At 34.1% G+C, this 27581-nt stretch overlaps 4 protein-coding genes and 1 long non-coding RNA gene across 6 annotated transcripts; 2 read left to right on the plus strand and 3 right to left on the minus strand.

The window, feature by feature from the left end:
* Nucleotides 1–6373: 6373 nt before the first annotated feature.
* On the minus strand, nt 6374–11282 carry LOC121116114 (histone-lysine N-methyltransferase SUV39H2). The gene is made up of 7 exons (XM_040710335.2): nt 11143–11282; nt 10900–11070; nt 10684–10829; nt 10214–10619; nt 9016–9243; nt 8774–8918; nt 6374–6874 (listed from the first exon to the last, which is right to left on the minus strand). Exons 1-7 carry the CDS (start codon nt 11230–11232, stop codon nt 6528–6530), a joined length of 1533 nt encoding a protein of 510 aa, XP_040566269.1. The 5' UTR covers nt 11233–11282; the 3' UTR covers nt 6374–6527.
* A 965-nt stretch (nt 11283–12247) lies between these two features.
* LOC121116626 (DNA repair protein rad50) lies at nt 12248–16636 on the plus strand. The gene is given in 5 exon segments (XM_071888064.1): nt 12248–13312; nt 13443–15412; nt 15472–15500; nt 15503–15984; nt 16043–16636. Coding segments are annotated over 5 exon segments (3975 nt in total). The 5' UTR covers nt 12248–12288; the 3' UTR covers nt 16513–16636.
* Nucleotides 16480–18480, minus strand: LOC121116115 (ubiquitin carboxyl-terminal hydrolase MINDY-2). 2 transcript variants are annotated; one of them, XM_040710337.2, is made up of 6 exons: nt 18078–18480; nt 17315–18026; nt 17162–17251; nt 16987–17021; nt 16883–16953; nt 16480–16819 (listed from the first exon to the last, which is right to left on the minus strand). In XM_040710337.2, the coding sequence occupies exons 1-6, from the start codon at nt 18223–18225 to the stop codon at nt 16805–16807; spliced, it is 1071 nt and encodes a 356-aa protein (XP_040566271.1). In that variant the 5' UTR covers nt 18226–18480; the 3' UTR covers nt 16480–16804. The 2 variants fall into 2 exon arrangements, 1 of the variants encoding a protein (XP_040566271.1); XR_011779876.1 differs by lacking the exon at nt 16480–16819 and having other exon boundaries at nt 17311–18026; nt 18078–18355.
* Nucleotides 18481–18667: 187 nt separating this feature from the next.
* On the plus strand, nt 18668–22562 carry smo (smoothened, frizzled class receptor). Its single transcript, XM_040710338.2, has one exon. It carries the CDS (start codon nt 19017–19019, stop codon nt 21786–21788), a length of 2772 nt encoding a protein of 923 aa, XP_040566272.1. The 5' UTR covers nt 18668–19016; the 3' UTR covers nt 21789–22562.
* A 3617-nt stretch (nt 22563–26179) lies between these two features.
* On the minus strand, nt 26180–27190 carry LOC139905081 (uncharacterized). Its single transcript, XR_011779559.1, has 3 exons — nt 26528–27190; nt 26336–26475; nt 26180–26273 (listed from the first exon to the last, which is right to left on the minus strand). It is a non-coding gene; the product is annotated as an uncharacterized lncRNA (long non-coding RNA).
* Between the last annotated feature and the right edge of the window lie 391 nt (nt 27191–27581).

Raw genomic sequence — 27581 nt, forward strand, 5'->3', positions numbered from 1 at the left:
GTAAGCCAATCAGAATAAAGAACTACTGAATCCAACCGTCCTTGCCTTGAATGTCCACTCTTTGCCTAGAGTCCTTTACGAAAAGGAATATAAACTATAGTTCTGTTTGTTTCTAAGAGGGAGCTGTGATACATGTCGTTACTTGTATAGTATCACTCATCCTTTCATACGAAAATAAACATGGGGAAACCCCCAAAATCAGTTGATAGTTAGTTCATTCTAAGCAAATTCTTCCTATCTATGCAACTAATATGCAATAATTGTTAACAATTGTACAAAGCACTTTAGCAATATCCTATTCTAATTCAACCAATCAACGTTCAGAAAGCACTGATTCGGAGAAAAGAAGAAGTCACATCGACAGCTGACAACAAAATAAATCGTAAATTTGTGTTATTGAGGTAACACCGTGTATAATTAGACTATAAAGACTGTTGGGATTCAGGATTTTTGTTGACTATGGGGATTGACTAACAGAGATCACAATAAAAACTGTAGGCAGTGATGCAATTCGATATTATTTTAGCATGTTAAAAAAAAGAAACAAAAAATAGACATGGTAACAATTGAATGTTTTAGAGGAGAGAAGTATAATTACCATGGTGTTTTATGATGTTAGCTACAAGCAGCTGTGACGAGGGGAGAGGGAGAGAAGAAACAAACAAGGATAGAGGCAAAAGTTATTCCAATGTCGATCTTCAATTCTACACTTAGTCCTAGAGGGACTGATTAAATAAATAAGAATTAATTTAATGGACGTCATGAGGAAACAACTTTATAAGTTTTTAGGGCTGATATGTAGGTCTGAAATGTACTGGTTCGAGACAGAACTGGATGGGAATGCAGTCTTCAGTCCTAAATATGGACCGGCAAAACACTAATTGTATCTATTAGAAAAAGAAAATTCATTCTGCAGGTTGCCAACCCGAAAAAAAAAAAAAAAAATGGGTGAGCTAAAAAAATACAACTGATTACTAATCAGTAAACCTTCACTATTGCTAAAATTTTCAATTTAATTTATCGTACGACTGCTTGGCAAGAAAAACAGATTCTGACAAAACACGCAACCACTCATCTACTATGACGTCATTATTAAAAGGGTGATGGAAGTCAAACATAAGTCGTACACGCGTTATGGTATAACCTTGTATTTCTATTAACCTTGGGTTATACTTAAGGTTGATAATTTTGTTAAGGATACAAAAGCGTGCGAGGAGAAGGGAAGAAATACTTATGGCATCATTGATTAAATAATGTACATCTTCTTCTATCAAGAATGTTATTATTCCTGCCTTTATTATTCAATATTAATATAATATTATTAGATGCTGATAGTCGATAGAGAACTGAATAAAATGCCTAAAATAACGTCGCCTTCTGTTTGGATTTCTGGAAATGGAGGCCCAGGAATTTGGAAATACTTACCGGATGAGAAACAGATGGTTTGTCGGATTTGTTGAAATAAATGTGCCTTTAGTCTCATATCTAGAATTACACGCCAATCATTATCCTCATCTCATATCAAGAGCATGGATATTCATCTAAAAAATTTCAAGTTAATGATGAATACATAAAGTCAGACTGTAACTCTGATCTCACAATGATGATTATTGCATGCAATATACCCTTATCCATTGCTAATCATCCTACGTATAAAAAGTTAATGGAAATATTCCCATTGTAAATTGTGAATTTGAGAGAATTTTCAGCATGTTTAGAGTCATCCACACCAAATTAAGATCAAAGTTATCAGTAAAAAGTATAAAATATTTACTAATTTCGAAATGGAACTCTGAATTTTGTACCATCTAACAGTAAGTTTTCATTTTTTTTTAAATCTAATTATAAAATATGATTCTATTTTAGCTAAAAATTCACAACAATAGGGGTAGTACCTTTGGATGGTTCGCAACTAGTTTGTCTGACATTAATTTCTTCACTTAAAGACTTGGTAATGATCATTAGGTTTTCCAATATTACATAGTCAATAAATATTATTTTTTTATCACTTAATGATTACTTATGTTTCATAAGCTCCTAGAAATTGTGTTCAGAAAACTCATAAAAGGCAAAGACAACTGCTTAAATGGTCACAACAACGGGGGTAGTTACATTGGGTGTAGCATTATAATCAGCAATTGTGTATATCCTTCATGATAATAGTATGTTGTTATACAAGTATAAATAACGGGGGAAAATCTTTTGATGCTCTTAATAAGGAGTAATATTGCCGGACATTACTATATAATTAGGTTTTGCTTTAAATTTTTACGATGTCATGTTAGAAAACTACATTAAGTCAAGAATGGTTGCCTTAATTGTCTTATCAGTTATAAAGGAGCCTTATTTTTATATCTAAGATAAGTAATTAACGTTTAAAATTTGACTGCATGGATTAACTTCTTTTTTTTTTTAGATAAACATGAAATAAATGAATGTAGGATTCTAAAAGCTGTTCGTACTAAAATTGAAAGAAGAGATGGATTTAATTCTAACATTTTTTTTATTAGTATATTTATTGTCTAATTTTATGATTTTGACATTTACTTTATTATTAATAACTATTTAGATCTCATCGGTAGAGATTTATCTATCCCGTGCACAATTGTATGTAGCAACTTCCACATGAGGAAAAAGAGATGATGACCTTTTTGCTAAAACTCCACGTCTGGCTCGTGTTTTGCAACCTAAAGTTATGACATATTTAACTGAATTCCAATGTCAGAACAAGAAAATATTATTTGGATCAATCTATTATTTCAATATTTTGTATTTATAATTTATTGTTATTATTAGTTATATGATTCTAATTGTTTAATTTTGTTTATTTAACATAAATGTATGATGGTTTATTTTTTAGTATGTAGATTATATTTAATTTAAGCCTCCATTTTAAACTTGTAATTTCAAATATATTTCGATATACTCTACTTTATTGTTTCATTAGTTATTATTCTGAAAATATGGTTCATAATGAATTACAGTTTCATGGAATGTGACGTCTTCAAATCTACTGTAACGAATAAAAAACGTTTAAGTCAATTATATGTAGTATATCTTTATTTAACATTTTGCTAATACTTTCGTTATACCCTCAAAAACTATAATAAAGCAGGCAGATGATAATCCCATCAGTATATTAAACAGTGATACCATAAGTCTTTCTCCCTCCTTCTCCTTGCACGCGTTTTTCTCTACAGGATTATCAAGTTTTGAGTGATTACTGATTAGTATCACTGCGCTCCTTGACCGTAAAGATGTTTGAATTTTCAAGAAAGGGAGAAATAATTAATAATAATCTTGTATATTTTTTTTAAAGGTATGCTCAAGAGAATTTCGACTATTTTCAAATCCCTATATATATTTTATCCTTTTTAAAACTTAGAATTCCCAAAGTACCGGGTGTTCCATTGAAATTTGAACAATTACAAATTCAATAATTAATGAAGGTAGAGTGATTGAAATTAATTCATATTTCGATGTATTAAAGCATAAACAATTAATTATAAAACAAAACAAATCTGAGCTCCTAGTATAAGTACAAGTAGAGAAAATGGCACTTGAACGTGATCGACGAATTTTCATTCGCACACTCCAAGCAGTTGGGCGACTCCAGAACCCCCGTCTACGTCGTCAATAAGTCCAAAATTTGAAGAGGAAGAAGGGCTCTATCAAAAGAGGCCAAAATGAACTCGGATGAGTTAAATAAAACAGTTCATGGCAATCCCTTCAAGTCCATGAGGGCACATTCAAGAGGTCTCGGAGTTTCACACGAGACAGTTCAGAGATCTATCAAAAAAAGTGGGCGAAAAGAGCCTATTCGGGTGGATAGGCTTGTTTGACACTAACAATTCCCCTCGTCCAAAACCGAGGCCCTCAATGCCACTGTCAGCCAGCACTGGGACGCCATCACACGATACTACATCTGTAGCGTATGCCAGGTATTCAGCCACCACCTGGAAGCCACCATTTCCACTAAAAGCGGCAACATTAATGATTAAGAGAGCTCAGGCACACATCTATTTATTGTATTAATTTTGTTGAAGTTCTATTGTTTTTTAATAAATTATATCTTGTTGAAGTTTAATATTAAAAGTATTGAGATTTTAATGGACCAATCGGAAGGTTATCCTTTTCAAAATATAGAATGCCCAGATTATAGGGGTTATTTTGATAGAATAATTATGCAGGTCTGTGCTTTGACAATTATATATTACTCTTTCATAAGACTTTCTTAACTTATGCATAATCTCTACTCTTGAAAAACTAACCACCAACTGGTATTGGATGGGTCTTAAACAAAACTTAAAATACTTCCTACAACCTTCATAAAAAGTTTAATTGCCTCCAAAAAAGCTGCAAAATCCCCAAAAAGGACATTTAATTCGCATGGGAGTATCAAAACTTATTTTCACTCAAACAAGGGGACAAAATCCACTTTTACGAGTACCGGGACCCTAATAATTAGAAACCTCCAAAAATTTCCATAACAATGTATTTTATGCTTATTCATCTCTAACCAACTTTAATCTATTCACAAAATCTCTTACTCTAAATATTTCTTGTAAAGGGAGTATAACTCCTTGATGAGCCCCACAAATTGAAAACCAATTGCTCAAAATATAGCCCTGGCCCAAATCTATACATAGACCATATATTAATCCTACCTCGAACGTTTCTATTTTCACCCATAGGAACTGTAGTACGTCTTTTGAAGACACTACACACTTTAGCTATATATATTATATAACTTCTTTTAAAGAGACGGACAACAAGGACTTAATTAAGTTAAGTTTCGTTAAGTTTCTTCAAGTTAATTATAGTCTAATGCAGAGGTTCCCAAAGTGGGGTTTGCGAGATTATTTCCCTAAAAGAAGAATATAATTTAAATTGTGGCATCAAAACTTAAATACTGATTATGTGTATGTAAATAATATTTATCTTCTAGATCATTTTAAGAAGTATTATAGTAGGTACATCTCTAACAAAAACATATTGGATACGAAGAATCTAGGAATTTGTGGAATTGACTATATTTTTTAGTCCTTCGCTAAAATAATTGAATGTCATTCAACTAAAATTATACTGCAGAGGAAAATTTTTAATGTTTGAAATTTTTTCAAAAAAATTACTCCGATAAGCAAGTAATTTATTTGTATAAAATTCACTCCAAATTCTATATCCATATTACAATGGGAAGTGTAGGGGTCGCACAATTTCTAGTCACATATTTTAAGGGTTTCACTCAAAAAAGTTTGGGAACCACTGGTCCAATATACATAGTAATAGCATGCATGCTCAAGCCGTTAAATCCTGCTTACATTATTTTTCATCCCCTTGGCGCACAGTTCAAAATAAAATCTCGAACTTTGAGTACTTGCGCATTACTCATTTAAGCAAAGGCTGGGATCCTTTAAAAAAATAAAAACACACAGAGCGGGACAAATGCAATTATTGTGGCTAAATTTTGATAGCTAAAGGCTCAAATATAACTGAACTTTGTGAACATGTGAAGATAAAACATGAAATATGTCAGAAGAATACAAAAATTATTGAAAAATATTTCAACCATATAACAAACCCTGAAAATATATTTATGAAAAATTGCAAGAGTGTCATTCAATTGTATTGCTTCTAGTGAAACTTTGCAATTTATGTTCAGGAATGACACTCTGAAATTAGAAAACATGTTATTGACCAGGTAAAAATGTCAATAATTCCATCAGACAATACTTTTTATAATTAATACAATTCAACTAGAAGGATTCAACATCATTGGATGAGTACACAATAATCCGAAATCGGTACGTCATTACTTTGAATTAAAATTGATCCAAACTTGTGATTTTTGGATTGGCTTTGGCATTCATTTTTATAAAACTAAGAAAAACTAGATATATAATTCTTTTTCTATAGATGTTACATGTATATAATTATAATTCATCAGACATCTTTTACTTTTACTAGTAAAAGATGTATGATGAAACACAGGGGAACACTCATTTTGTACAAATGAATCTAAGTCAAAAAAGGAATTTATGCTTGAGTACAGAATCCAAAACGGATCTCAAGTCATTTGAATGAAAGTAATTTTTGGACTATTATCGTTCCGAGTCACTTAAAAAATACCAAATGGAACAAAGATCCTAGGAGATACAATAATAATCCCGAGTTACTATAATCTCAGATATTTCAAATGATTGGGGGACAAACTGAGATCCGTTTTGGATTCTACGCTCATAGCTAAATTCAATTATTGTCTTCAATTCATTAGTACAAAATTTCTCACCTTAAGAAAAAGGTTGCGAGCTACAATATAAGTAGCGACGTGTAACAGAATAAATTAAACAGAATAATGATTGATTACAATCGATTGAATTAATATCACTTTATTAACGATCAAAAAAATTCATTTGGAAATGTCAAAATATAAAAAGGTACATTAAAACACAACGAGTTCGTAAGAAGAAGAAATATGATTATAACTATTTATAAAGGATCCATCAATCATGGAGCTTATTTCTTTCTTATCGCTCAAAAAGCCATTTTCGACACTTTGATGTCCCACATCGACATAACATTCTATTATTCTTATTTAATAACGACGAAGACACAGAATTATCAGCAGTAGTACTCTGACAATAGTCAAAAGTTAATTGTTCTCCCTTTATTATGTCTCTTTGTGCAAAAAGACAGAGTCGAGGTAAATTTGGATCCAAACAATCGATCCAAACGTTGAAAATAGCCAAATTAGGGTCACAACTATGATTTATGAAATGAGCTACGTTTCCGAAATTAGCAGCGTCCACGGTGTAAGGGCATTCGTCTCCAAGGTTAAAATCAAGATCGAACAAATAAGTTCGGCCTTCAGAATCTGCAAAAATGAATTTGATTAAGTTAATGTAAAAATATATACATATAATTCAACACTAGCGTGAACACGTTATCTTAAAGATAGTCGATGAAAAATTAAAAGATTTTATTTATATTTAGTTTGTTTATGTTAAAATTATAAACTAGAAATAAATAATAGGTAAATTTCTATTGTATAAATTTTTTAATATTGTTTTCTGTCCATTTGATGTAAATAAATACAAACTTGCTAACTTCATTGGGAACTTTTTTCTTATAAGTGAAAGTGGAAACCCATCGCTACCAAAAGTGGAATAAATACAATTATTATATAAGATGCTCCTTCTTCACCCATAATGAGGATACATACTAAAGGCTAACTCGCTAACCCTCTTCTTTCTTTCTTAATTTGAATTTAATATACGTTCTCCTTTTTTCCGTTAGTCTTATAATTAATTTTTTGGATTTGTAATTTTTTTGGTGCATTTTCGAATGGACAACCCATACATTTAAAAAAACTTTGAAACACGTGGAATCTATCTATTTTTATGAAAAAAATCCCTTTATTAGCGAAAAAACAAACTTGCTCACCAGAGCCCCGGAATTTGGTCTGATTAGAATGAAACAGCCTTACTTACGTAGCTCAGAATTCCGAACAACTATTATTATATATCTAAAGTCTATCTTTGTTTTTGAAATATTTGAGTTTTTATCATCGTTTTTCTAAGCAGGACGTACATTAGACACACACATAAAATATTTTAATCCTATCCTATATAATTTATTTGTGTGTCACTTGTATCAGCAAACTTTATTGAAGTTTTGGACATTATGGTAACAGCTGCCTCAGATATAAATAAGATTGAATTTACGGAGAAAGAAGGGCGTTGGTTTTTGTCCAACAGAAAATGGAGATTTAAAATCGGGAGGTCTCAAATGTGAGTGGTGTACCAACCGGACCACACAAAAGATTCGCAAGGCGCTTTTGGAGACTGGTGATCCCAGACCCGTCATCCTCTGCGAAAAAGTGAGTAATGCCATGGCTTCTCACATCTTCAAAGCTGGTCTGAGAGTCAACACGGGCATCCATCTGAAGGTGACGGAGGAAGTTGTACTACCTTGGATCCACCAAATCGTTGGAGATCGGCCTAGGGTCAGGCAAGAAGACGTATCACCTTTTCATGTATCAAATAATTCGCTGAAGTGGCTGAGTGAGCACTTCCTTGACTTCATGAGGAATGAAATATGGTACCAAGCAGTTTGGAACTTAATCTAATGGATTATTTATTCTGGGGCTACATACGGTTGCTCCATCTTCCGAGCCCAGATCCAGACAGTGATTGATAAAGGAAGCGGATACATCAAATGAGCTCTCCTCATCATTCATATGTACAATTCAAGTAAATCTTAAAGATTTTTGAAAAATGCGCCGATTTGATATTAACAACCTGTATATGTACACTGGCGAGGTTTATACGATACAATTTCTACGTCCTACAACGTCATATTTATGTAATTACATCAGTCATCTTAATCAAAAACTACTAAATGATGATATTATTTCATTTTGATCTACTTATAATATACATTTAGGAGAAATTTAACTGGGGATTGGAAATTTATAGTGTGCCACATAATTATGAAAGACTAAGTTCAATCAAAAAAGTCAATTATTACACTATTATTATCCATAGAATTTTAAATTAATACATTATCCCCGTCAAAAAACTACTCAAAAAAATTCATCCTTTCTTAAGTTGTAACTTGTACAATAGGTTCATGCAAGTAACACAACATAGTATATACCTCAATCACTTGATTTTAGGGCGTTGGCTATTCAACAATACATTCCCCCCTTCTAAATAGTATTATTTTCCATCAACATATATAAGAAATTACGCAAAAAGACATTACTACGTACCATATTGTTTCCCACGTTCTTCAGCCTCTTCACTGGTAATCACTTGACCCGCATAGTCCACGATAAAGGAGCCACACTTAATATTCTCTAGTGTTTTAACACCCCAGCCACAGTCATTATCCGTTCGAAAAATGCACAACTTAATCTGTCAAAATTAGGTAATATTAAAATAAATTAACAGCATTAAATGTAATCCCATGATGAATGGAGGGCTTAATATTATTGCAAATTATATTTCTTACCATTCGCCCCTTTTGAACTACGCGATTAGAACAACTTGAATCGCATTTGCAGCGCTTATTGCATTCATAAATTGGATTACCAATGCCTATACGAAGTTTTCTGTATTTTGTATAAGGAAATGAATGCCCGTAACTATTTGGACAACATTGTTTTTCAGTTGAGAGGGAACAACTTGTGCATTCACATCCACAAGGAGGGTCATTTGGGATAACAATTCCTTGAGCTGGCTGAAGCGTGAGAAGGAGATAAATACAATTAATTAATGAACATAGACTTTTGCAAGTTAATATTATTTCTTAATATATGGGCTTTTTCAGCTAAAGAGGATAAAAACTGATTTCTGTGAAGTTTGAGACCTACCGGGTGGTATTGAAATCTGAACAAGTACTAATTCAATAATTAATGAAGATTGAAATTAATTTATTTTCGATATATTAACCCAGAAACAATTAGTTAAAAATCAAATTTGAGCTCTCAAGCTTACGTACAAGTCGAGAAAATGACTCTTGAACGTGATTGACGAATTTTTATTTGCACGCTCCAAGCAGTTCAGCTTCTCCAGGACCACCTTCAACGTAGTCAGCAAGTCCAAAACGTTAGAGAGGAAGAAGGGCTCAGTCAAAAGGGCCTAAGTTAAAGAAACCAACCCTGTAATGCCAGTCTTAAAAACACTGAGGCCCTGAAATCCACGTCAGCCAGCAATGGAACGCCATGATAAGAGGACTGCATCTCCAGCGGGTGCCAGGGCTTATACCGCAATTTCCTTGCCGCTTAGGACATTTATACTATTAATTTTGAGACAATTCTATTGTTCATTAATCAATTATATCTTGTTGAAGTTTCAAATTCAAAGTGTTCAGATTTTAATGGACCACTCGGTATCAAGCTATTTCAATTTGGAAGGAAATCTGAGTTTTTCGTCACAATTGCATAATTTACAACCTCTTGTTCCATCCAAAATATGATAGTACGAGTCAAAATCTGTAAAAATTATCTTACAGCTTAGAAGGGTAGCCTAAACTATTGAGCCCATCTTAAACCCTTAAGATGCACAAATATTTTAAACCGAATTCACCAAATACTAAAATAATATATATGAGGTACAATTTTCGAATCAGGGCATCATATTTGCTAATTAGTTTTGTGATTAAAAACGAAACAATCTTTAATTTATATTATAATTAAATTTCTACACACCAAGTATCCAGTTATATAAGTCATATGTCGCGGAGGACCCTCCAAGTCCGTTTCATTTTCAACGGTAATTTTAACTCTTTCCATTTTATTGATTTCATCCTCCCATTCTTTAATTCGCGTCTTTTGAGATTGACGCGTATCACGAATATGTTTCAACATAAGTTGTTCTTTTAAAACATCTAATTTTTTACTACTGGGTTTGGAACGGGAAATGGATAAGCTATCAATCATTTCTTCTAAATCTTGCGGAGTACATTGATAAGCCACTTTGATTTCGCCTCGTTGAATTTTCTGAAAGTATTTATTCAATTCTGAGAAACAAGGAGGTGAGAAAACAGAGTCTAAAAATTCAGATCGTTTTTCAAAATGAGTAATGGGATCCGGGGGTAGTTCCAAGGTTCTTTTCCTAGAATAAGAAGTAAAAAAATACAAATGAGCCTTATAGATGATGTAAAGAAGTGGGATATTACTTTGAGGGATTGGCCCTTTCTCGTTCTCTCAAACGTTTAAAGTAAAACTCCTTCAGCTTTTCTTCGCAATAGAGATTACTATAGGGTTCCCATGTATTATGCTTACTGGACCATCCGACCCATTTCACCAAGTATTTGCCCTTTTTCTAGAGGAGTAGAAGGGATAAAACAGAATGGAATAAATGAGATGTAAAGTATGAGACGAAGGAGCCTTACTTGGATTTCACAATAGGCATAGTTGAGAATTTCTTCCACTTCGAAATGCTCTTCTCTACTCGCATTACTAATGGATTTGTCAGCACACTTATCCTCTCCAACCGACCTTTTCTTAATTTTAATATTATGTTGAATCTCCTTGACTCCCAGCGGAGTCTCTACTTTCTTTCCCTGCTCGATAAATAAAATATTAGGTCTGAGAAATAAGATAACGGAAATGGCAACAAAAAGGCAGTTACTTACGTTGGAGTCACTTGGTTGGAAATAATCCTTAATGTTACGACGCTTCTTGGAAGAAAGAACGGAGGTAGAAGAAGAGGAGTTCCTATCCATTTTGACGATCTCGTCTTTCCCGCCGTAAATTAAGAATCATGACAACAAGAGATTCATTGTTAGTGGAGGGAACTCAAGCGACATCTGCTGCTTTAGCTCTTTTCAACTATATACGTCACTCACAACACACCACGAGCAGCAGCAACAGCAAATCAGTTGATGCCGCCGGCCGGAGAGGGAGCAGGCAGGAGCTAAATCCCAGCTTGAGAATACTATAAAAAATCAAAGGAAAAACGGAAGCTGCTGAGAAAACTGATATTACTGAGATGTGTTCTCCCCAAGGTTGATATTTAGAAGTATTTCTATTAACTTTGTATTCTCCCCTAAAAAACCGCTAATATCTTCCCGCTTCAGTAATCGGCACTACTCCCATTTGGAGTAGAAATCTGATCCTTAGGAGGGTGGAGCAACATAGGCTAATAAAGGCTAAGAGATAAATAAAGGATTAAATTAAGAGATGACATGACTATATTTGACTTAAAACGGAGAGCCCGAGGAATCCAGGGGAACTTAGGAGGGAAATAATGAATAAAGAATTGACTGTTCCAACAATAGATTCAAGGACAATTACATAGTCAGGATGATATTAGACAAATGAAACTACTAGAATTAGATTAGAGAAGGTCTTTGAAATCAAATTGTTGAAGTAGATCTCCGTTGAGTAGGAATGCGCAGGGATCCGATTGCTCCAGAACAGTATCCACATCGGATCGGCTAATGATTTTTTTGGAGCTCTTGAGGGTGACTTCGTAGCTCTCTTGTGCCAAAGAGGCAATGAACAGTTCTGTAGCTTTAGTTAGTAAGTGAACGGACTCTTGAGAGACGACTTGAACATCTGGATCTAATTTGATTAAATTCCGTATCTTGACTGAAGGGATTCGTAGGCTAAGCGTGGGACTCGTTGGACAGGAGTTATTGGGACTCATCCTTGTTGGAGTTGGCATATCCAGTGTCGAGGTGAAGAAGGAGGAGGAGGAGGAGGCGTAATCGGAGGTGTCGCCCTCTGAAGTCATTTTGACTGAATAAAGTTCGCGGAAATTTTCGAAGGGAAAACGCATGTCGCAAATCGAAAAACTTCAAATACAAGGGATTCGGTCCTTTGGCCCTCGAGATGAAGAAAAGTCACGGATTGATTTTGTTTCCAATGGTGAATCCATGCCATTGACACTCATTCTTGGACAAAATGGCTGTGGGAAAACAACCATCATTGAATGTCTCCGATATATTACTACGGGGGATTGCCCTCCTGGCTCCCATGGGGGCCGCTCCTTTGTGCACGATCCTAAAATGGCTAGAGAGTCCAAAGTGATTGGCCACGTCAAGTTACAATTCAAAGGCCTAGATGGACGATTTTACATCATTTCTCGAACCATAGAGGCAGCTCAAAAAATAAAAACCCTAACTATTAAAACCTTAGACGCTGTTATCACGCGTAGAGGCATGAATGGAGAGCCAAATTCATCAATAAGTGGCAAGTGTTCAGACATCAATGCACAAATGTCCATTCATTTAGGTGTATCCAAAGCTATTCTTAACTATGTGATATTCTGCCATCAGGAAGATTCCAATTGGCCCCTTGACGAGGGCTCAAAAGTCAAGGACAAATTTGATGAGATTTTCGCCTCTGCAAAGTATAAGGATTGTTTAAAGAAAATTAAGGATGTACGTTCCAAGCACATGGAGCAACATCGAATCGAGTCTAGTGAGCTTAAATATCTTGTAGAAGATAAGGAACTTGTTAATGAAAAAAGAGCAGAAAAGGCCCGCAAAGAAAATGCAAAGGAAGTCATGGAGAATGATCTTGCTGAGCTTGAATCAAAAATGAAGCCCATCGAAAACGAATTACGAGATATAAGAAAAATCAAGGAAAATTTTGTGGACATTGAAAAAGACATCACCTCCGCGGAAAAAAACTTAGAACATTGTCGACAAGAGTCAACTCACCTTGAAAAAACTTTGGAATTCATAATTGAGGATACAACATCCGACGAAGAGATCGGAAAAATGAAGGACGAGTTAGAGGAGGAATGTGAAAAGAAGAAAACTGAAATTCTTGGGTTAAAAAAAAGATCTGGACTCAGTTGAAAAGGACATTGCGAATCAGGAGCTTGAGTTAAAAAAAGTCTTGGCTCTTATTGGTAAGATATTGATTTTTTAAAAGCTATTTTAAACAAGCAATGTATATTTTCATCTTAATATAATAATCATAGGTCAGTATCGGGAATCACAGCTTAATTACATAAGGAACAAAAAAAAGTTTTGCAGTTTTGTTAAAAGTTCAGAAGGAGAGGAGTTTGATTTGCCAAATATATCTGATGAAAATGATCCATTAGAGCGAGATAATGTGATGAAACATACTACAGATAAAATTAAAACCCTCTCTTCTAAATTTTCGAGTGATTTGAAGGCTCTTGATAGTAAGTTAGATGGAAAAAATCAAGAGTTGAGCGAAGTTGAAATCAAGAAAGCTCAATTGGAAGAACAGAAAAAGCAAAAACAATTGTCCTTGATAAAAGCAAAGAGAGAATCGGCTATTCTTAGAAAGAAATTGAGTGAGTTGGAGGGTAGTTCGGATGAAATCAAGGCTATAACTAGAAGGTTAGAAGCCAAGCGTAAAGAATATGCAAGGGAATCTGAGACGATTGATCTAAAGGAGTTGACAGAAAAAATTAAGAGGAATAAGATTAAAAGATCCGAATTAAATACAAAAGAATCGGATTTGAAAGAGGAAAGAAGTATACTAGAAGAGCAAAAACAATTTCTCTCCGAAATTGAGATCAAAAATAGTTATTTAGAGGAAAAATCCAAACAATCTGACAAGATTTTAGCCAAACGAAAAGTTGAATTGAAGGATATTTTTAAGAATATCCCCAAGGCTCAAGTTCTTAAAGATAAATTTAATGAGTTGTACGAATCCCTGTCTCAGAAATCTAAGTCTCATCTTCACGATGAATCCAAATACAAGTCTGATATTTCAAATATGAAAGAGTCTAGGAAAAAAATTATTGCGGATATTGAAATTAAGGAAAAACGAGTAAAAGATTTTAGGAAGAGAATGTCAGATATGGCCATCATTGATTCTGAAGAAGCAGTTAGCTTTGATCGGAGTTCATCTTTTGAGGAAAATGATCCTTTTGAAAAGGAGTTGGAGCTTTCTAAACTTGAGGTTGAGAATACGCGATCAGAAGTCCAAGTCAAAGAAGCTAATATTTTTACTTACAAAGAATTTATCGAGCGTCTTAAAGAGACAGACTCTCCGTGTTGTCCTACTTGTAGTCGTTCATTTCATAAAAAAGAAGAGGTGAAGGAACTCATATCCGACTTGGAAATGGAAATAAAGAGAATACCGAATAAAGTGAAAAGTATTAAGACAAAGTTGAATAAAGCAGAATCAAAAAGGGACACTCTTATAGATCTTCTACCAGAAAAGCGACAGTGTGATGAGTTGTTTGATGAAATATCCCAGAAAAAGACAGAGTTAACTCGAATTGAAAAGAAAATCAAGGAGTACGAGGAAAAGTTGAGTAAAATTGAGGATACACGTGATGTAATATCCATGGAGATGAGCACCTGTGAGGATCTTAGAGATGATATTCAATTGATTGATCGATTGGATATTGATAAAAGAAAGTTGCAAGAGGATATTTTAGATATTAAATCCAATCTAGGTACGGAAATATCTAGTTCACGGGATTACAAAGTTGTTAAAGAAGAAGAAGAGTCTGTCTCAGACGAATTAAATAAAATTCGTACGCTCATAGAAGGTGATCAAGCCACAGAAATGAGGCAACAGAAGTTATTGAATGGACTGACCCAAGAAATAAATTCACTCACGGAACAGAAATTAAAGATTGAGGCTCAACAACAAGAGAGATCTAATATTGAGGCTCGACGTGATGAGTTTGAAGTCAATATATCTGAATTCGAAAAAGAGCTTGGAGAGCTAACTGACTCAAAGTTAAAACCCATTGAAGATGAGTTGCTCCAACTCCAAGAAGAGAGAAATAATTTGAACAAAGAAAAAACTAAGTTGCAGGATTCAATTAATAAAAAAATGGATAAAATTAAACACTTTTCAAATCAGTTACATTCTCTCCATAGGATAATTCTGGAGTATGAAGACTCTGATAGTGAAGATAAGTTCAAAAGGTACATAGAGAATCAAGAAAAATTATCCAAGGTATATATAAACGTTATGAGAACTCTTCCGGTGGTTTTCATACATCATTTTACTTTTAGGTCAAAGAAAGTAATGAAGCAAAAGAAAATTGACTGAAAAAAATATATTCGAAATGGATTCATATGTATCCAACCAATCGTCCCGTAAACGAGCAATAGATGATAACTTACGTCTACGAAAATACCGTGTTGATGAAGTCAAACACCTTCAGAATGCCAATCAATTAAAAGAGAAGATGAAGTCCTTAAATTTGGACTCATATGCCCAAAAAGAAGCCAAGTTGTTAGAGCAGAGAAACACTCTTGAGACTAACTTCAACGTCAAGCGAGGGAGACTCGAAGAGCTTAAAAGAGTCTTGGGAGATTTGAATAGAGAATTAGGCACGGCCAAATTCAAAAATGCGGAGAAACGCTATAGGGAAAAACATGTATTGCATCAATGTAGAGATCATGTCATTTCGGATTTAAATAAATATTATGTGGCTTTGGACTGGGCAATCATGAAATTTCATCACGAGAGAATGCAAGTTATAAACAAGATCATAAGAGAGCTATGGAGGGCTACTTATAAGGGTAAATGTTCTATTAATAACTTCAGTTCACAAATTTAAATAATATATTTTTTTATTAGGTAACGACATTGATTATATAGAAATCAAAACGGATGATGCAGAAACTCTTAGCTCAGGAGCAGATAAGCGCAAAACACACAATTATCGAGTAATGATGGTTAAGAATGATACAGACTTGGATATGCGAGGTAGATGCTCTGCCGGTCAAAAAGTCCTTGCATCTCTTATTATACGACTGGCTTTAGCAGAGACATTCAGTGCAAATTGCGGAATCATAGCCCTTGATGAACCGACAACAAATTTAGATCGGGAAAACATTTGTTCCTTGGCTGATGCACTCGCCAGAATTGTTCAAGAAAGGAGTTCGAGGTCAAACTTTCAACTCATAGTCATTACTCACGATGAAGATCTGATAGATCAATTGGGAAGAGTGGAAAAGGTGGATAAGTACTACAAAGTTTCAAGAAATGAAAACGGATTGTCACAAATTAGGAAATTTAATATTCATAATCTTCAGGCAGAAGATTAAGGCTATATTTTTAATTGTAAGCTACCCATATAAATGATATTGTATTGTCCTTTCATTTAGTCTATAACTTATCAAAGTAAATATGAATAATATAATGATTAAAATATAATTTTGCTAAAATTAACTGTTTCATTTTATAAAAATGCTTAAAAACATGATTTGTCATCGTCAATGGTTTATATGATCAATAGTAATAGTGTAATATAAATGCTAGAATCTCATTCTTTATAGTGCTTGTGAGATTTGCCAATATTTTATGATTTTTATATTGTGGAGAGCCCATGTCCAAATATCAGGAAATACAACACTGAAATAAAATAAAATATAATATACTGTGGATAAACGCATCTTGACCAGAGATGCTTCTTACATTTTTTTTAACGTTTGACATAAAGCCACCTCTTGGGGATCTATCTTGAACGGCTAGGCTGCGATTTCTATCTTCTTTCTCACTTCTAGTTGCTGCTGCCTCAACTTCTTTCTGTTGCAATCTCCGAGCAATTTCCAAACTATAATATACATTTAATAAATTATACTCATAAATTGAAATAATTATAACTCGAGTAAATGATACACAGGCGGAGTTTGAAAGTTATACTAAAGAGGCCCTCCATCAAACTCCGCCTATGATATAATTATCATAACTTACTCAGACAACTGTGACAAATCACTTAATTCTCTATGGATGTCTTGAACTTCATTTTGAATCTCCTCTTGGAGACTCATTGCTAATAATAGACTGAAGATAGAAATGGATTTAGAGAGGAGACTTCATAATATCATTTGATTCATATTTACATACTCATGGGTTATTTGTTGATCTTCTGTTAAAGGCACTGGAGGGACGTCTGATGGACTAGTTGGTGGTGTTCTGGACTGAATAATGCAAAATTTATGATCAACGAATTGAATATCTCCATCCACACTATCCAAAGTCTCCCATACAACACCATTTTCTTTTAGAAAACCTTGATCCGTTACCAAAAGATAGAGTCTTTCTTTGTTTTTAGTAATAGTAGAAAAATGATTGTTTCTGAAGAACACAGCGATTTCTCCATCGCTCATGGCTGACGTTAATTCACAGAGTCCGTGATATGTCAACTGCGATGCCGTGGACTCTAAAAAATGTTTTCCAAGGGCAGCTTTATCAGAAATGACTTTTTCTATAAGGGCATTGTAACTCAAGTCTCCGACGACATTGACCTCCTCACTTTGAGGATCCACAAGCCACCCATGGTACAATGATATATTCAAGAGATCGAATAATAGAACTTCTTTGGTATATTCAAAGTGTCGCACACCAGTAAACTTAACATTCACGTCAAGTCCGTACTCTAAGCGAGGCATAATGCCAATGGCATCAGACACGTTGGCTTCATAGTTAAGTTTCTCATCCTCCGAGAGGTCACCCGGAACGGAGTGAAGAACCGCATTTCCTAAATATTCTAAAAGCCTTGAGCCCAGAACCATTTCAGATCCCTTCAAACCACATTTCCTCATCTCCTCAGTACCTCCTATTAAATGACATTCATTGATTATTATGATAATTAATTATACAAAACCACCTCGAAGTAAAAGAACATTGATCATGGATATGAGTGGACATGGCCCATTAGCATTTTGTGTCAAAATGGGCACAACATTATCTTTCCATGTGATCCATTTTATATGGTACACCTCATCTTTTGTTTCTGTGGGAGTGCTTTCATCCATAACTGGTGATGACCTGAATAGGTAACCTTAATTATGGCTGTATAAATATAATTTTATAAATTTAAAAAATGTCAGTATGCGATTCAGTAGAAATTGTATGAAATAAAATAAAGTAACTCATTCAGACAAATTACGTCATTCTGACATAATTCTTACAACAACAAAAGTCATAATTAAACACAATACAGACTTGGTTATTATATGACTACGCAACCTCGAAAATAGTGAATTCGTTATAACTTACATTCACGAAATAAATCTTTTTTTGAGACAACTATTGTAACTTTTTTTCATATAGATTAAAAAGAAAAGAAAAAGTACACCTTATTTACCAAGAAAAAAGGAACAGCATTCTGTGGCACTACGATTAAAACGATGTTCATTATTTGATAAGACCTATACTCACATAATTTTTATTGTAGATATAAGATAGTACTAATAAGAGTACAATCTCAAATAAAATCGTGCTTTAAAATTGTAGCCAGGATTTATCAATTAATAATTATTAGTAATTAAATGACCTACTAAAAAGAAGGGCGTTAGCAAAAGACGGAGTGGCCAGAGTGGGGTAAAAATGTAGCTGAAGTGGTTTTAATGACGTCACAGAAGAACAAAAAACTCAAATCTTTTAGATGTTCATCTGTTGAGTTGTTGTTGAGACTTGAGTGAGTGCCTGGATGCCAAATCTAAGCCGTAACACTGACACTCCAACTAACTAAGTAGCTTAGAAGTCCGGTGCTTAGCTTCTTGATCCAGGAGTCAAGAGTGGTGATTCATATGGAGAAAGGAGAATGAAGGAGGTGTCTTTTGGTTTCCTGGGTTCCGTGACGCTCGTGCTTCTCGTGGAGTGGATCCCTGGATATGCAGATGGAGTAGAACAAGACTGTTGGTCCCAAGAGTCCAAGATCTGCGTTCCCTCCAACTCATCCACCTGTTTTGGATCTCCATTTCCCTATTCCTTCATCCCCGAAGATGCGGAACTGGGTCTTTTGGAGTCATGGACATATTTGAAGCGGATCCCGAAATGCTGGTCCTCTCTCAGACCTCTACTCTGCTCTCTCTATGCTCCAGAATGCTCTCCCATCACTAATAAGACTTTAGGCGTGCCCAAGGCACTGTGTAAAGCTCTGAAAGGGCCTTGTCGTGCCCTCAAACAAGAGTATTTGCCGCTCTCTCTTCAGTCACAATGGGATCGGGCTTTTATGTGTCGCGGAAAGTCTTTCTGTGAAAGAGAAATTGCTGGAGGTACAAGGGATATCCTCAAATTCCCTGAATCTCATGAGGGGGTGTGCTATAAACCCTTGGTTCGAGCGCAAAATCCTGCCAATTATTTTAAATTCATTGATGGCTGTGGCTTACAGTGTTTCCCTCCTGATAAAACACCTGAGCAGTATGGAAAAATACAATCCCTGATTGGAATTGGGGTCTTGGCAGCTCTTTCCACTTCTTCATTCGCAACTGCAACCCTTATACTGGATTGGAAATCCTCTTCCTACCCCAATAGAATCATTTTTTATATTAATCTATGTGGACTATTATTCATATCCGGTTGGGGCCTCCCATTCCTCCAGGGAGATAATTCTTTTGTTTGTAACCCGGATAATACAAGAAGAGTTCAAGAACCAGGAGAAGGACAGGATTTGGCATGTGTGGCTCTCTTTGTCCTTATTTATTATTTCGGATTATCATCTGCACTATGGTATGCCATTCTCACATTCTCTTGGAACTCTCTTTTCTCCTCCATGGGACTCCTCTCAGCAATGTCTCAGAGAGAAATTCTTCTTAAGCGAACACCTTATTTTCACATGATTGCTTGGTCTGTTCCAGCTGTTCTTGCAATTGCCATCATTTCCTTGAATGGTGTGGAAGGAGATCCACTTACGGGTATTTGTTTTGTTTCCAAGAGTAGCCCCTCATTTTATTTTGGATTCGTCATTGCTCCTATTGCTGGTATTTGTGTCATATCAACATTTTTTGTTGTGAGCAGTGTGAAATCCCTTGTTCTTGCTGAAAAGTCTGCCATTGAAATAGCTGGAATCTCTGCTCGTTCCAGAAGAATTCGCTCAACGACTGTCAAAATTGTCATATATTCATGCATTTACTTTACCTGTTTCTTCATTACCGTGTTTTCCTCTGTTTGGATATTTAGTGGATATGAAGAGGAACGGAATGAAGCCATTTTGAAAATGTACCTTGGTGGAGAAGAGTTTCACAAGCCACTCAAATACTCTGAAATTGTGATACTGCCTACTTTTCTTAGTGTTATTGCTTCCGCCTCTTGGGTCTGGAATAAAAACACGTTCAAATCCTGGCGAAAGTTTTTCAGAAGAAGATTTAATTCATCTGAAGAGCGAATGAAGGATATAAAAGTTAGAAAACATGAATTAATTACTCAAGCTTTTGCAAAAAGAAAGGATCTTGCATTAGAAGGGCGTTTAAGCCTAACTTTTGAGAGTAGTCGCTTTGATCCTGTAGGAGTTGGAAATCCTTCTCATTTCGACGACCGTGGTGGTGTTTCCAGTGGAGACTTTAGCTCTACTTGGGCTGCAGCTCTTCCACGTCTTGTGCAAAGACGTGGTGCTCTTGTGGGCGGAGAACTTATCAACCCTCAACAACAAAGAAGATCCTCCCTTGATTCTGAAGTCTCTTCAGTGAATAGAAGTCGATTTTCCTGGATGGAATCACGCCGCCAGTCATTTGAATCTCAAGCCTCCTCTGTTCCAGCCTTTGATATGGATAGACTTCAAGCTATTTATGACCAAGCCATTTCCTCTTCAAAAAAGCGACCCAAGAAAAGATCCAAAAAGCGTAAGCTGATATTCTCTTCTTCTTCTCGACCAGAGTCTCGAATGAGCTCAAGAAGAAACAGCATCGGCTCTTCATCATTTGTATGTGCTAAGGAAAGTTCATCGGCAACCGTTATCACACTGGATCCGCGTAAATTAATGGATACACGTCATAGTTCCAAAAGATTTATTTCAAGTCCAAAAGAATTCTTTGAGCTCAAAGAGAAATTAAAAGTATTGCAGACATCATCAGTGGATTTGGATGATAGTAGTAAGAAAATGGGGAATGTAACAGGGACTACAACGATTCTATCTGGAGGAGAAGAAGAAGAGGAAGGAAGAGAAAGAAGAACTGTATCCATTCAAACATCATTCACGGATTTAAGTGGTTTAACACAAGTTGTTCACAAATCCGAATTAGGCACTCAAACTACACCTCCTCCAGGAGCTTCAGACTCCTCATCGCAAACAATACCTCATCCCATCGAACCTGTGGTCATACAAATAACAGATGAACATGAATCCAGTAGTTTCCCCTCCTCTGCAGGAGGAACCGGAAGTGGAGATGGAAGCGGTAATCAATATGAGCTCTTTCTGAAAGAAGATAAGCATGAACATCGAGGACCTCCGCTCCATAATCGGGGACGAAGAGGAGCCATTATAGAAACTTCTTTTAAACATCTCAAAGATGATCTTGAACTTTATCGACTGTCTTCTGGTGTCATTTCTCGGCCTCTACCGGCCTCACCTCTCATAGATACCTCAAGTACATCATAGTTGGATACATTTTATTTTTTGATATTCCTTAGTATCAATCATGTTTGCCATTAGAATTAACGATAAATTATGAACACTACTCCCCCCCTCTCTGTGAGCCCTGTTGTTATATCCCATAATAATAACATCAAGCTTAATCTGTGCTGTGAAATAACGTTATAATTATATCTTTTTTTTTCATATTGTACATGATGTCTGTTCTCAAAATCCTCTCTTAAATAATTGTGCCTTTATTTTTAGGCGTCCTCAGGCGTGCTGCTCATTTACTTACTTGGTCTATTTTACCTAATTATTATTTCTATTTATATATTTAATCAAGGATATATATACCACATACATTATATGGTCACTACTCAGATATTATTTTCTCGTCTTCCAACTTTGATCTACATAACATGATACTCTTATTATTTGAAGCAAACAAAACGGAGATGAAACAATTCAAATTATTTCTCTTCAGTATTATTATACTTTACTATAATTTCTGATCTCTTATGTCGTTTTTTTTTAAAAATTACTTATACATATATTATACCTATATTTTAATGGATACCAACACTATTTTTCTACAAGCTAAAAGAAAAGCACGATAACTGCCTGATATATAATATGCTAACCACAGAAAATTCATCATTTTTTATTTTATAATGTATTTTTTTATACCACTTATTAATTATATCTACACTTAAAAGAATTGTATATTTTTTCTATTAAAAAAAAACAAAAAACTCTCTAGAATTTTGTACTTTGAAAATATAATACGTTGAGCCCTCACTCGTTCGCGGATTTAATCATTTGTGTTTTTTAATTATTACGTATATATTATATCAGTGGATACTAATATACGTGGCTGAAAGCATTTTTGGCGAAGGACCTTTTGGTTGAAAAATAATATTAGAGGGTTAATCATTCATAATGAGATCAGATCCACCTCTCTTGATAACCAGGCCACACAGCGCCGGAAAATTTGGGAAGCACGGGCGACCTGGTGTGGATCCAGCTTTGCTATTGTACTACTTTTAATTTACATTTCCTGGATGGATGGAGAAGCCCAAAGAAGAAATTATACCTTCCAACAAGACGGTCCACAATCCCCAAAAAATGCAGGATGTCTCCCCCACAAAATTCCCTCACTTTTTGAGCCCGGATTTTTGGCCTGCAAATAGTCCTGACCTGAACCCATGGGATTTCTATCTCTGGGGGAGAGTCGAACATGATGACTGTACGAAGTATTATTCGTCTGTCGAGGCCATAAACAAGGCCATTACCCGTACAACGGCAATGCTGAATCTGCACGAGGTCGGCCGGGCCTTCTAAAGCTTCCGGCGCCGTTTGCCGAGGTTATCTAGAAAGGTGGATTTCATTATGAATAATTTAATGTCATTAAATGTAGCCTTCAAATAGAAAAAAAATCAAAATAAAATATGGTTCTACTTCAACAGTTTGTTCGTTATAAGCCTTTCAATGTTTTCCCAATTTATCTGGACTACCCTGTACATGTGAATTAATATATGCTATAATTATAGTTGATAATATTGTTGAGAATAACGCGTGCAAGGAGAAGGGGGAAAAAGATACATATGGTATCATTGTTTAAAATACTGATGTGATTATCATCTGCCTGCTTTATTAAGAATTTTGAGGGTATAACGAAATTATTTATTGGCAAAATGTTTCATGAAGATATACAACGTATAATTGACTTAGACATTTTTTTCCCCGTTACAGTCGATTTGAAAACGTCACACTCCATGAAATTGTAATTCATTATGAACCTTATTCTCAGAATAATAGCTAATGAAGCGACAAAGTAGAGTATTTCGAAATATATTTGAAGTTCCAGGTTTAAAAAAGAAGGCTTTAATTAAATATAATCTACAAATTAAAAAATATACCATCATACATTTATGTTAAATATACAAAATTAAACAATTAAAATCATATAACTATTAATAATAATAAATTATAAATACAGAATATTGAAATAATAGATTGATCCAGATAATTTTTTCTTGTTCTAACATCGGAATTCAGTTAAATATGTCATAACTTTAGGTTGCAATACACAAGCGAGACGTGGAGTTTAAGCAAAAAGATAATCACCCCTCTTCATCATGGGGAAGTTGCTATATACAATTGTGCACAGGATAGTTATATCTCTACCGATGAGATCTAACTAATTATTAATAATAAAGTAAATGTCAAAATCATAAAATTAGACAATAAATATACTAATAATAAAAAATGTTAGAAATAAATCTATCTTAAAGATTTAGAGCAAAAGCTAATTATGTAGTAATGTCCGGCGATATTACTCCTTATTAAGAGCATCAAAAAAGATATTTTCCCCTTTATTTATGCTTATGTAACAACATACTATTATCATGAAGGATATACATAATTGCTAATTATAATGATACACCCAATGTAACTATCCCCGTTGTTGTTACCATTTAAGTAGTTGTTTTTGCCTTTTATGAGTTTTCTGAACACCATTTCTTGGAGCCTATCAACCATAGCTAAGCCTTAAGTGATAAAAAGAGTAATATTTATTGGCTATGTAATATTGACAAACCTAATTATCATACCCAAGTCTTTACGTGAAGAAACTAGTCTCAGAAAAACTAGTTGCGAACCATTCAAAGCTACTACTCCCGTTGTTGTGACCATTTAAGCACTTTTTTTGCCATTGAATGAGTTGTATATCATAATTCTTGATAAGTTTGGCTAAAATAGAATCATATTTTAGGGTTAGATTTAAAAAAAAATTGAATACTTACTGTTAGATATTACAAAATTCAGAGTTCTATTTCAAAATTAGTAAATATAACTAATATATAGTAACTTTTTACTGATAACTTGATCGTCATTTGGTGTGGATGACTCAAAATTTTTTTATGTGTATTTCTATAAATGACATCAGTAACAACATCCTCCATTAATTTAATGATGGCTCCTGGGGAAGGGATAGGTTTACCCATGTATTTCTCCACAAATTTTATGAACGTAGATGATTAGCAATGGATAAGGTACATGCAATAAGCATCTTTGTGAGATCAGAGTTAAAGTCTGACTTGATGTATTCATCATTAACTTGATTTTTTAGATGAATATGCATGCTCTTGATATGAGATGAGGATAATGAGTGGCGTGTAATTCTAGACAGGGGATTATAGGCACATTTATATCGACATATCCGACAAACCATCTGTTTCTCATCCGGTAAGTATTTCCCAAATTTCTGGGCCTCCATTTTCAGAAATCCAGACAGAAGGCGACGTTATTTTAGGAAATTTATTCTGTTTTTTATCGAATATCACCATCTAATATTATATTAATATTGAATAATAAAGGCGGGAATGATAACGTTCTAGATTAATAGAAGAAGATGTATATTATTTAACCAACGATGCCATAAGTATTTCTTCTTTTCTCCTCGCACGCTTTTCTATTCTTACCAAAATTATCACCCTTAGCTATAATAACTAATAATTATAGTTGATAATATTGTAGAGAAAAACCCGTGCAAGGAGGAGGGGGGAAAAAAGACATATGGTATCATTGTTTAAAATACTGATGTGATTATCATCTGCCTGCTTTATTATGATTTTTGAAGGTATAACGAATGTATTTATTAGCAAAATGTTTAATGAAGATAAACTACGTATAATTGACTTCGACGTTTTTTATCCGTTACAGTAGATTTGAAAACGTCACACTCCATGAAATTGTAATTCATTATTAACCTTATTCTCAGAATAATAGCTAATGAAACGACAAAGTAGAGTATTTGAAATGTATTTGAAGCTGAAAGTTTAAAAAAGAAGGCTTTAATTAAATATAATCTATATACTAAAAAATAAACCATTAAACATTTAAGTTAAATATACAAAATTAAACAATTAAAATCATATAACTATTAATAATAATAAATTATAAATACAGAATATTGAAATAATAGATTGATCCAGATAATTTTTTCTTGTTCTAACATCGGAATTCAGTTAAATATGTCATAACTTTAGGTTGCAATACACAAGCGAGACGTGGAGTTTAATCAAAAAGATTCTTCCCCCTCTTCATCATGGGGAAGTTGCTATATACAATTGTGCACAGGATAGATATATCTCTACCGATGAGATCTAACTAATTATTAATAGTAAAGTAAATGTCAAAATCATAAAATTAGACAATAAATATATTAATAAAAAAATGTTAGAAATAAATTCATCGTAAAGATTTAGAGCAAAAGCTAATTATGTAGTAATGTCCGGCGATATTACTCCCTATTAAGAGCATCAAAAAAGATTTTTCCCCGTTATTTAGCTATGCTTATTATAACAACATACTATTATCATAAAGGATATACACAATTGTTAATTATAATGCAACTACCCTCGTTGTTGTGACCATTTAAACAGTTGTTTTTGCCTTTTATGAGTTTTCTGAACACCATTTCTTGGAGCCCATCAACCATAGCTAAGCCTTAAGTGATAAAAAAGTAATATTTATTGACTATGTAATATTGGAAAATCTAATTATCATACCCAAGTCTTAAAGCGAAGTAATTAGTCTCAGAAAAACTAGTTGCAAACAATCCAAAGCTACTACCCCCGTTGTTGTGACCATTTAAGCAGTTGTTTTTGCCCTTTACTGAGTTGTGTATCATAATTCTTGATATGTTTAGCTAAAATAGAATCATATTTTATGGTTAGATTAAAAAAAAATTGAATACTTACTGTGAGATAGTACAAAATTCAGAGTTCCATTTCGATATTCGTAAATAATTTTTACTGATAACTTGATCGTCATTTGGTGTGGATGACTCAAAACATTTTTATATGTATTTCTATAAATGACATCAGTAACAACATCCTCCATTAATTTAATGATGGTTCCTCGGGAAGGGATATGTTTACCCTTGTATTTCTCCATAAATTTTTTGAACGTAGATGATTAGCAATGGATAAAGTTATATTACATGCAATAAGCATCGTTGTGAGATCAGAGTTAAAGTCTGACTTGATGTATTCATCGTTAAATTGATTTTATAGATGAATATCCATACTCTTGTTATGAGATGAGGATAATGAGTGGCGTGTAATTCTAGACAGGGGACTAAAGGCACATTTATATCGACAAATCCAACAAACCATCTGTTTCTCATCCGGTAAGTATTTTCCAAATTCCTAGGCCTCCATTTTCAGAAATCCAGACAGAAGGCGACGTTATTTTTTGCATTTTATTCAGTTCTCTATCGACTATCCCCATCTAATATTATTATATTAATATTGAATAATAAAGGCGGGAATGATAACGTTCATAATTGATAGAAGAAGATTTATATTATTTAATCAATGATGCCATAAGTATTTCTTCTCTTCTCCTCGCACGCTTTTCTATTCTTACCAAAATTATCACCCTTACTAATAATAGATTATGTAGAAAAAAATGAGTTGCCAAAAATATGACCTGAAACTAGTGCAATACTTTTGTAGTCGTGTTTTTTTTATTTTCCAAAGCTGTTATCATCATTCTTTAATACTTGAACGACATTGACTGGCTTGGGAAATGCCATACATTAACATCTCAATTTTTTGAAATATCACAGTGGGGGGAAGAATAAGGGGGTACTATGTTCAATCAAAAATCTTACTCCCAAAGAATTGGTAGATACTTCATTATTACTTTTCGTAATTATCTTTACTAGGTGTTGCTTACAAATATTAAAATACGATCCAGCTTTTTTTTTATTTAACAAAATTCCCCAAGAAATTACAATTATAATGTTTT

This window comes from Lepeophtheirus salmonis, chromosome 4 (assembly GCF_016086655.4).
Source record: "Lepeophtheirus salmonis chromosome 4, UVic_Lsal_1.4, whole genome shotgun sequence".
In the NCBI taxonomy this organism is placed as follows: Eukaryota; Metazoa; Arthropoda; class Copepoda; order Siphonostomatoida; family Caligidae; genus Lepeophtheirus; species Lepeophtheirus salmonis.